The following is an 11,694-nucleotide window of genomic DNA, read 5'->3' as shown; positions in this document are numbered from 1 at the left end:
TTGTCATGCTGTGCAAGTGGGGTATTAAGTCAAAATATTAAAAGTCAGCAGAAGTTCAAAAGTGAGGCAGCTGATGTGGCAATAGATGTAAGTTTAAGCTGTTGGGGGAATTGTTTTAAGATGGTCATACTATGGATCGTTTAGCTATTTGCTATTTGCATTTTAGGACCTCTTTAGGTGTGTGTAATGTATATATGATTTGATAAAATATCGAATTTGGCCTTTATTACTATAGCCCAGAGAAAGGCATTGAACAACACCATAAATGACAAAAAAAAGACAGTCAAAAAATAACACGTTTTTGAAGTGTCAGTACTATATCTAGGAGATAAGAAAGCTCAGGAAATAATTTTAGCATATTTTATTTTACACATATGTAACCCCATTTTTGGGGTAGGCGCACAACTACCTTGATAAAAAAAAAATAATAATAATGTTACCGCTTACCTTCAGACGAGTCCCGTGACAGGGGAGCCCTTATCATAGTGGTCATAATAGTTTAGGTCAAACCGTTCTAACAATACAGACGTTTTCGCGAGAAGGCAGATTTTCGGGACGCGTCAATCGACTAATGGATTTCTCAAACGAAGCAGGGAGGAGGGACCTACCTTTTGCAACTGTTTTGGACTAATAACACCCTGAACACAGACTAAATGAGACAGCCGAACTTCCCCCCCAGGCGAGGAAACGGAATCCATGGACCAGGAAGGAAGGAATGACACTAAAACGTTGTTTAGCTTGCTTTACCGACATAACAAACACAAATGTCACATTTGTGGTGAATTGTGCTCGTTAGATTAACATGTAGTCGATGGAAGTTATTTAAACGTAGCATGCGTATTTATGCGTTAACTTACTAGCGAACGAATACATCATTGACACATCACAAGCTAGCTAGGCTAACGCGTTAGTCAGCTTTGAAAGGCTGGAAAGTCAACATCATACGGGGGATTTTGCGGTATTTACTAATTTGGCTCGCTCAGAGATCATGTTAAGTATTTGTTTGTGTTAATAACCAGATAAAGTAACTAGCTAGTTAACGGTAGTAGCTAGTTACAGTAGCTAACTAACTTTTTTTTTTAAGTCGATTAGTCCTGACAGGCTGTTTGCTAGCGGCTAACATTAGCTAACTAACGCTAGCCTAGCTACGTGTTCCATGCCATGGCAATGGTTTTGTTTGTTTGGAAACTTTCGTCTGGTTTCATACTGTTGGTTGTGACCGTGCCAACGAAATAACGTTCGCTTTGGTTATTTTTGAGCTATCATGGCTAAAATAGAGAATGGTCGCAAGTCGGCCGACTCTAGAAGTATCAGGACAATTAGCAGCAGTCATATGGACGACGAGAGCTCCCTTGGCTCAGACTCCGAGATCAACGGCTTCACCAACGACAGGCATACGGATAAATATGGATTTATTGGAGGGGCGCAACAGTATTCAGAAGAATCGTAAGTAACCTTGGTGTTCTGCTCGCGTGTCCCCATTTGTAAGCTTGTACACTCCTATAGTTGGTTGGCTAACTCTCACAACTTTGGTGGGGAATATGTGAAATGTTTACCAAATGCCAGTTCTTTCAGATGTACATGAACTGAACTACATCAAATGTGTGTTTTTAAAGGTTTGTCTCGTCTCAAACCCCACCCATGAAAAATACATGGCACTAGTATCAACCTCCCGATCATGTCACCTAGTTGATATAAAAATGGGCTATTTGAGGTGGACTTGACAGAAACTCACTGTTCTAAAATGTGTTTTATTTCACTAGCTAGCTATGTCATTTAAATACAATACTATTTTAAGACCTGAACAAATTTGCTAACATCATAACGTCTCTGTAAACAGAGCCCTCCCTGACAACCACTTCTCTGCTCTAAAGGTCAGGGGAGGCCCCTGATTGTTTATATGTCCAATGTTTGGTCTTGTATAAGATAAGAACAGAATGCTCTGGAGGCAAACCGAGAATAACCTAAGTGGTGTGAAGGGCGACGCTGGCCGGCTTCATCATTTTAATCTCCTTTCCTGTTCATCCCATCTCTTTTGTTGTGTCTCTTTGAATGACAATGCCTTATGGACACTGATGGCATATAACTGCTGGTAGCATGGAGACGCAAACGCTCCCCTTTGTGATTGGAGGGACACCAGGTTTTGTTTTCTTGAGCACATGTACTTCCTTCTACACTTGGTTCAGCACATCTTTTTTTATGACTTTGATTCCGCTCTTTTCCTAATGTTAATAGTTTTCTTAAGATGCATAGAGTTGGAGCACAACTGGATTCAGTCATTGGATTACTGCTACCTTCACCTTCCAAACAACTTCATATCTAAACAATATTACGTATTTCATTATCTGCGGCATGAGCACTTTTCCCATTTCCTCTCTGGTTTTGCCAGAGCAGAGGTAACAAATGAGTTTCTCTGATTGTGAGAAGGCTCTGTTCTTGTGCTCATGCCCCTTGGCCCTGCTAAGTAGCACACTGTGAGTGGAGGAATGAGTGAAAGTCGTGCCAAGCTTAGTTAGTTGCTTGGGAGCTTCCTGTTTTCTGTGAGGTTGACTGGCCTTGTGCCACAGCTCTGGTGCCCTGTTGTTGGAGTGCCTATTCTGGCGCAGTGTTGTATAGGAAGTGGAAGACAAAAGGGTTTTATTTTCATTTGTGTAGGGTGGTAGGCAAACTTGCAAAGGAAGATACACATATTTATAGCCCTTTGCACACTTTTGGGTATTGGAGTGAACAGAATTACAGCAGACTTCTAGGAGAGAGGATTGTCCAAATTTAAAGGCCTCTCTTTGAAGACTTCTAACATCTCATGATTACAAGGTTGTGCTCATGATTACATACTAGTTGAGCGCCATCAGGCTAACCTATAAGAAAACGTTAGGCCTATATTTTGTCATGCATTGTGAGTGTTCTATTCTCAGTTCCGTTTATTGGCTAGAGCCAAACTTACCACATTATAGCATTACCTCATCTCTTGACTGGTTCTGCACCAGGCCCGCCTTGCTTAAGTACGTAGAGGGAAAATCGAATGCCTCTGATAGCATACCTGTTTTTCCCTTTCCCCCTGCTTGAATCTCTTATCTTTAATGCTTCAAAACCTGTACATTTGCATTATAGTTCTTCTAGACACAGTTTATATACAACTAGCTGTAATACACACTCACATTTCTGAGAAATTATATTATTTTTTTAAGATATAGTTTTGGAAATTCTAATATTTTCCTTCTGGTTCTTCTCTCTCCCCCAGGGCTCAGGACGTCCCTCCAGAGGTTTTGAGACAGCGAGAGGTCAAGTGGCTGGACATGCTCAGCAACTGGGACAAATGGATGGTCAAGAGACACAAAAAGGTCAGAGACCTGCTGAGAGTTGGAATTCATAGGTCTGACTTCATTTGTTGCCATGTCTAGACTGTTGTGACACTGTCTCTCACCATCTGGTCTTAATTATTCCTCAAACGATCCTAAATAAGTTTGTTCACAGTATGTGGCAACTCCTTATTATGTTATTAGCCAACCGGGGCCTAGTTAGTGCTTTCATCTTGTTGGCACTCTGCCCTGTATGTGTAAACCCAACTGTTACTTCATCCTCTATCCAGGGCAGGCATGTTGGGGGTTTGGGTTGTATTGGATGACAACAACATTTTGCGGTGCCTAATAATTCAAAGACAAGCCAGTGATTAACCTGTATGTCACTCAGACATTGACTTGTTTGTTCCTCTGTAAACTTAAAATGTTTGGAAGAAGCTGACCTTTTGATGATAGTTTTCTTCATGGCAGTTGTGCTTGTCTTTGGCCTTTGGCCAGTTTTTCATCTCTAGTTGCCTAGCCGGATCTACCCGTGTGTCTAGCGTTAGCTATTCAACTACAGCCTCATCTAATTTTCCATGAGTCAGCAGCAGGGAGTGACACAACCCGTCCCTTTGTCTCCGGTTAGTGCTTTCCCAGGATCCTTAGGGGGTCCTTAACATAAACACTAACCTTAGCTAAACATTTTACTTTAATATAGTATGGATGTCCCAAGGAACCCAGATAGCAAGGATCCTTCATCTCCCTCACCGACTCCATGTTGGGCTAAGTAACAGAGCAAGACTCTGGGTGTGGTTGTACTAACATCACGTCCGTGTTACAAAGATGGTGGTGAGATTTCGGGTTTGACAGCGACTAGCTTGTTCTCACTGCAATCTCAAGTATGGGCATGGTTAAGGGCATTACCACATGAAACGTACTGAAGCACACACTTAAATATACACACACTTATTCAGTAGGCATTTTTTGCCTCTGACTGCTGTGCTGGTTAATTGAGGTCAGTCAGTGAAGGTCATAGTGTCTGTTTCCCCTTCTCTACTTTGTTGTTCCATGACATCCTCATGGATGTTCACACTCTTCTGGGGGGAGGAGGAGGAGGGGCCTATGATCTCAGTAAAAATAAATGGACTGAGTAGTACTGTGAATAAGCCATTATTCCACTGAACCTGTACAATATTGTCTTGGATCATCTATTTCCAAAGGCCTGTTCTGTTTTCCCTGAATACGAGGTCCACCCTGTTCAGTCAACAATACTGGCCTACAGTATAAATGTGTAGTATAACAACTCTATTGCAATGCAGCTTTATCTTCACTGGCACATTCCTTGGTTGGTGATGAATACATTTCTGTCTCTGTTTAACAGGTGAGACTGCGGTGTCAGAAAGGGATTCCTCCCTCACTGCGAGGCCGTGCTTGGCTTTACCTGTCAGGGGGAAAAGTGAAGAGGGAACAGAACCGAGGGAAGTTCGAGGTTGGTTATGTTCTCTCTTGCTCTGTGTGTTTTTTACTGTGTGGGAGTGTGGTTGACTCCCTGGTGTTGTTTCAGGAGCTGGACAGTCAGGCTGGAGACCCGAAGGAGCTGGATGTGATTGAGAAAGACCTGCACAGACAGTTCCCCTTCCATGAGATGTTTGTGTCACGGGGGGGCCACGGGTTAGTTGTCTCAAACAATGGAATAATTGACCCTCACTCAGTGACTGATGTTTGACTTTTAGTCTTGTTTGACCTTTGTCCTTGTGTGTTCATTGCCTTGTTCATGGGTTTGTATGTTTGTTTACCCACACAGGCAACAGGACCTGTTCCGTGTTCTGAAGGCCTACACACTGTACAGGCCAGAGGAGGGCTACTGTCAAGCCCAGGCCCCCATTGCTGCTGTGCTGCTCATGCACATGCCTGCTGAGGTGAACCCTGTGCCTCTGGGCTCATGTTTGAACTATGGTTCTCTCAAAATGACTGCCTGACCTGTGGTGTAGCTCAGTGAATAGTGCTTTGAACTAGCTTCCAATTTACAATGGAATTGTTTGTATGCTACACCTGTGGCTTGCCTGCTAGTGTGTGCTTTAGTTTTGGTTCCTTCTGTAAGGGAAGGTTCCGTTCACAATTTCCTCACACCACCATCTCTACGTTTTCCCACAGGATGCGTTCTGGGGACTGGTCCAAATTTGTGAGAAGTACCTTCCTGGATACTACAGTGCTGGGCTGGTAAGACATGTGCCCTTCACAAATGCTCTACAGGAAAAGGCACATAGAGTTAACCAGACCACACAAGATGTTTTGTTATCCTGTCCGTATGAGACTACATGCTCATCTGTCCCTGCAGGAGGCCATTCAGTTAGATGGAGAAATCCTGTATGCCTTGACTCGGCGCGTCTCTCCTTTAGTCTACCGCCACCTGGAGAAACACAAGATGGAGCCCATCCTCTACATGACAGAGTGGTTCATGTGTGCCTTCTCCCGCACCCTGCCCTGGGCCTCTGTGCTCCGCGTCTGGGACATGTTCCTCTGTGACGGTTTGTTGCAGAAACTTCAACACAAACATCTCTTGCAGTCTACTTGCAGTCTACACATTTCTGTGCTGAATGAAATATTACCACTACCCTTTTAAAGCCATGTCAGTCTTTATTTCCCAAACACAATTCAACATAATCATAATCGCTTTTTGGTCTTTTAATCATTTTAAGCATCTTAACACGTTTAACACCTTTATAGAAAACTTTTAACATGGACCAGGCCCTGTTGTTACCTCATATCCCAGCCATAATGCCTTGCATTTCACCTGGGAAGAGAACACTTCAATTGGCTCAACTTACCCCATGGCCATTGGCTGAACCTACCCCAAGGCTAACATTTTGACTATATTACCCAAAACAGCTACAAGGATTCACTTTCATCCAAGGTTTAGGACCTCCTATGGAAGCTTATAGAGAGCCCAACTGATGTATAGCAAGGTCTTAAAATAATCTACTTTGGTTTAGATACATTTGATTTGGTGAAAAAACAGTTTTTTGGACCTAACTTGTCTACCACTTTTTCCATGTGGTTTCTTCCTTTAGACGCCATAAAATTATGACCTCTCCCTAAATATTTGGTCAAGTTATACATTTTGTGAATGGTTCCCCAGAAACAAGGGTGGCTCAACTTATCCCACTCTTCCTATTTGTTGATCACCCAAATTAGATAATCAATAAAGTTCCTGTGATGCTTGTAATTGTGGATTCTAACATCTGCGATCATCCCTCATGTCCAGTTAGTGACCGTGTGACCTCTGACCCCTCCCCCAGGTGTGAAGATCATCTTCCGGGTGGGCCTGGTGCTGCTGAAATGCATGCTGGGTACCCGTGAGAAGCTGAAGGCGTGTCAGGGCCAATATGAGACCATGGAGCTGCTGAGGGCCATAGAGCCACGCTACATGCAGGAGGGCTTCCTAGTCAGGGAGGTAAGGACTTCACTAGCAGGGAATCAATGACTGTAGAGAGACACAGGACTTACCCAATAATAAACACAGTTAGAGATGCATGACCGCAGGATAAGTATGGTCTTTGAGCAGACTGGGGTAGTAGAAAGGACCAAGAAAAGGTCACACCCCTATTTCACCCAGATTGAGAATAGTCATCTGTGTTTGTCTGTAGAGGACAATGGCTGTTCAGAAGTCTATAGTACTGTGGAAATGTAGAGTTCAGGGTGGAAGTTCAAGTGATGCAGAGAGAGACACATTGACCACAGTTCTGACTAGTCTGTGTCTAGTCCCTTTCCCTGGCTTCGTGTGAGTGTCTCTTCAGTTTGACAATGGCTTCTCTGACCATTCTCACTGTGAGAAGCTCCTTCAGCCTCAGGCAGTTTGACATTTACTAACAAGGTTAAGATTAGGACTGGAATGAATCCCCACTGAAAAGCCTTCTCTCCTCTTGGCCATTAGCCCTGGTCTTTTTGCATGACATTTCCTACAAGGCAGACTAAAACTATTTTCTATTTAGTAACACTATGTGCCTGTAATGTCAACCACCAGCAGTAACCTCTCTTCTCCTCCCTCAGGTTCTGGAGGTGCCTGTGTCAGAGCGGGACGTTGAAAGGGAGCACCATGTTCAGCTGAAGCGCTGGAGGAAGAACCGTGGTGAGCTTCACTGCAAGTCCCCTCCCAGAATGCACGGTGCTAGGGCTATTATGGCCTCGGAGCCTCCCAGTCGCCAGGACCTGCGTCAGAACCCCACCATCATTGTAGAGTCGCCCCTGCCTCCCCCTCAGCCTACACCTCAGCTGAAGAAGGGAGAGAAGAGCAAGGAGGAGAAGAGCAAGAAGAAAGGAAGTATGAAGAAAGCCCCTACTGTCATGGAGATCCCCAACCCTTATCCTTTAGCCGGTGACCCCCAGAGAGATCCCCAGCTTCCACTGAGAGATCCCCAGCTTCCACTGAGAGATCCCCAGCTTCCACTGAGAGATCCCCAGCTTCCACTGAGAGATCCCCAGCTTCCACTGAGAGATCCTATGCCTACTCTCAGAAACTCAACAGTACAGCAGCCCCTCGTCAATGACACACCCCTCCCAAACACACCTGAAGACTCTCCACCGCCACACCAACCAACGCTTAACGACCAGTCTCTTCTAACAGTGTCGCCCCTCCAGAAGTCCACACAGAGCCTGAGTAGCATAGAGGCAGATCAGGACACATACCTGTAGCTTTTGCTTTGGGCAGAGGGTGGAACAGCATGTCTGAAACTGGGCATGATGGGTACAAGGTGGAGGAGTGAATAGTAAAAGAGGAACTGGAACAATCCCTGTGTTATCCTGGACATGACTCACTTCCACAATGAGTCTAAATCTGATGTCACCCAGACACAAAAAGCCTTGCTCTGCCCCAGGCCAGGCATATGTGCCCCCTGACCTCTTGTGGGAGATTCCAGAATGGCTCTACGGAGGATGTTCCAGTTGTCATTGGGACGATCTCAATGGCATACTACTTGCGTCCTCTCTCCTCGTCTCCTTCTCAAAAGCCATTTCATGAGAAAGCCAGAGGACTCTCCCCTCTGACTTTCTCCTCCAGTGGGTTTTGAGAAGAGATGAGGAGCGAGGACACAAGGATTATGACATTGAGATCTTCCCATTCACTCGCTCACTTTAGGCCCTCTGCATGCCAACCAAGCCCCCTGTCTGTTTACCAGGCACTAGCACAGCTCCTTCATCAACCTGCAACTGGGTGTATCATGGCCAATGGCACTGCTGCCCAACCATGTGCCACAATTGTATATTTTTCTATAGATTTATTTTCTTCCCTGCTTGCTTTTAAGACACCGTGTTGCCTAGACCACACAGTCAGCAGCATTCACTAATGCGTCACTTCTAAGTGTTCTACTACTTTAATCCATATGTTACCTCTTCATTATTCTTTACTCTGACTATTAGTGATGTGAAAGGGAGACATGTTACTCATTTACTGGTAGTGTAGTTATTGTATACATGATGCATTCCTTTTTAAACATGTCAAAGACCACCCAATAGTGTACCAGGTTCTAGGGTTTTACTCAACCTGCCTTTGTTTGGGCAAAATGCATGTTTTTTTAAACATTTTTTATATTAATTCAAATCTCCAAGTCACCTGTGGTGTGTAAGAAATAGGAATGCTTAAGAAAGAGAGAGAAATATTGTTTATAGTCCCAGTTAGCCTTGGTGATAAGCAAAGAGCGCTTCCATTCTTCACCACCAGAGAGCAGCCTTGGTATGTGCTTCCATCTGTTACATTCCCCGTCCTAAATAGGAACGCACAAATCTTGTCTCAAATTTACAATACGAGGACATACACTCCCTATCAATTCCGTACTTTCCATACTTTCAAAGGAACTTCGTTGTCACGTTTCACTGGAAAGTAAAACATGCTGTGTGCCTCGTACGTGTGCATAAATTCTCCGGACCAGCATGACTTGTGACTGTTTATTCTCCTAGTCAGGTGGTAATGGGCCTGATGTCCTGAGACCAGACAAATCCTCACTGTGCCAGGCTGTTCCAGTCCCTATGTAGCGTTTAACTCGTGTAAGATAAGTGAAAGGGAGAGAGGACTGGACATTCCTCACAATATGACACATTCCTACCCTTGGGTTCCTTAAAAGCCAATTAGTCTTGTGGCTAACATGCATAGTCTTCTCTGTATCGTGTATGTATTAATGCATGTTTCTATTTTTAACACTTCTTTGGGGGTGGGGGGGTGGGGGTGCTGTGTGTGCTATGCCAGTTAGCTGTGAAGTGTTGACCTCTGCTCCTTGCCACAGCTGTGCTAGGTGTCCTGGACTTGGCAGGCTAGTTACTGTATCTCTGTGGTATTGGAAAGACGTGAATGACCTCATTGCAACACTGAGTGACCGATCCAGAAGGCGCAAAGATGTGATTAGAATCATCAGTGATCCACTTCCTTTTACTAGATACTTAGTTGTCTCAATGCAATCGTTGCAGACGGGCAAAGAGGGTTTCTGTACATGGTGATTGAGACCTTACTTTTGGGACATTTTTGGAATCTTCATGTTTTGGGATAACATGGGAGCCTTTCCATTTTTAAATCAGTGTAATTAATTTGGGAACGTCGCGAGGCCTGTTATGATCCTGCCTTTTCTTTGGGGAAGAAACAAACAAATTGGACAGTGACCATAACCTTTTTGATGAATTCAGTTTAGAGGGAGCTTAAGGTTTGCAATCGAAGGTGTCAAGTTTAAATATTCTGTTTACAGCACGATGGGAAATGATTCATTAGGGATTAAGATGTGCATGACTCAATGCACATCAAGTATTATTACACATCCTTCCACTGAATCCTGCAACTTTCTTATACAAGTCACCTCTAAGACCTCACTAAAAAGCAATACAAGTTGAATGGAGAGCAAATAACAAAGCCTTTCTCCACCTAAGTGCATAGTGGCCTGTATTACATACTTCCCATTCTGCAGGTATTCTAGTTGAACTTGATGCTTCAAATGTGTAGATAAGACTAATTTGTAAAAACGGCGTTATTTTGTAATGAACATTTATTTTTTCATTTGTTTCCATGCTACATATTTTATTTAACAAACAATAATCAAAATCCATCATTTGCCATATCATGGTAGACTTATCCATTTTAGCTAGACAATTTTGACACTAGTTTCACAGTTTGAAAAGCAAACACCAAAAGTCAATGCTTTCTTCCCTAGAAATATCTTCTCAGCAGAATGCTGGTTTTAATTGTTCTTCTGAAGAGACCTCTGGTATTAATGTCAACCATCAGTAAATATATCCTATGTTCTGTATTTCTCCTAGAAGGGGTTACATATTGTTGTTTTTACAAATAAAATCACTTTGATCTTCACCAACTAATGACTTTGCAAATTGGAAATTGGTTATTTAGTATAGTAGTGAATAGGTGAGTGAGCCTGATGAGGTTTGTGGGGTGAGTTTACTTTATAGCAGCAGAGGGAGCAGTAGAGCTGTAGAAGACCGTATACACAGTGTACAAAACAGAAACACATTCCTACACCCAGAACAGCCTCAATTCGTCAGGGCATGAACTCTACAAGGTGTCAAGCATTCCACAGGGATGCTGGTCCATGTTGACGCCAATGCTTCCCACAGTTGTCAGGTTGGTTGGATGTCCTTTGGGTGGTGGACCATTCTTGATACACACACAGGAAACTATTATGCCTGGTAAGAACTAGCAACGTTGCAGTTTGACACACTCAAACCGGTGCACCTACTACTATACCCCGTTCAATCTTTTGTCTTGCCCATTCCCCCTCTGAATAGCGCATACACAATCCATGTCTCAATTGTCTTGGCTTAAAAATCCTTCTTTAAACTGGTCTCCCCTTCATCTACACTGATTTAAGTGAATTTAACAAGTGACAATGAGGGATCATAGCTTTCACCTGGTCAGTCTGTCATGGAAAGAGCCGGTGTTCCTGATGTTTTGTACACATTGTAGACTTGTCTTCCAAGAACGCTCAAACACTTCAACCAATTAAGGAAACATTTGACGTATGTTTTTTACCCTAATTTCTGCAATGTGTAACCTACTCGAGGTGAGGTCATCCCAAGGTACTTCTGCCACCCTGACTAATTATACACGCGGTTTTGTTTGTCTTCATTTGATTTGATGGTCAAACATCTCTTATTCCCACCTCGAGGTGTGAGATAATTGGAGTGAATGCCTAAACTCTTCCCCTTGTTCAGCACAAATTGCTACCTCTACGCCCCCAATAAACCCATTTCTGGTCAGACAATAGGTGGACTACCTGTGTCTCCAAGCAACAACAAGTCATTTCTTCCCTTGAGGTCAGTATGAATAATTAGGTCTTTCCATTTCTATTGTTTCTTGTGTCAAATAAACAAATGCAAGTCAAGATTAAAAAATGACTAAACAATTACCAGAATTTGAATTTCT

The 11,694-nt window shown here is 43.4% G+C and overlaps 1 protein-coding gene across 1 annotated transcript; it reads left to right on the top strand.

The window, feature by feature from the left end:
- The first annotated feature begins 423 nt into the window (after positions 1-423).
- LOC110535939 (TBC1 domain family member 10A) lies at positions 424-10,631 on the top strand. The gene is made up of 9 exons (XM_021621335.3): positions 424-1,446; positions 3,242-3,341; positions 4,663-4,770; positions 4,846-4,952; positions 5,086-5,200; positions 5,436-5,501; positions 5,620-5,809; positions 6,581-6,735; positions 7,332-10,631. Exons 1-9 carry the CDS (start codon positions 1,265-1,267, stop codon positions 7,971-7,973), a joined length of 1,665 nt encoding a protein of 554 aa, XP_021477010.1. The 5' UTR covers positions 424-1,264; the 3' UTR covers positions 7,974-10,631.
- Positions 10,632-11,694: the final 1,063 nt, after the last annotated feature.

This window comes from Oncorhynchus mykiss, chromosome 11, assembly GCF_057628025.1.
Source record: "Oncorhynchus mykiss isolate SJ-2025 chromosome 11, ASM5762802v1, whole genome shotgun sequence".
NCBI lineage: Eukaryota > Metazoa > Chordata > Actinopteri > Salmoniformes > Salmonidae > Oncorhynchus > Oncorhynchus mykiss.
This window is presented reverse-complemented; position numbering and strand designations above follow the sequence as displayed.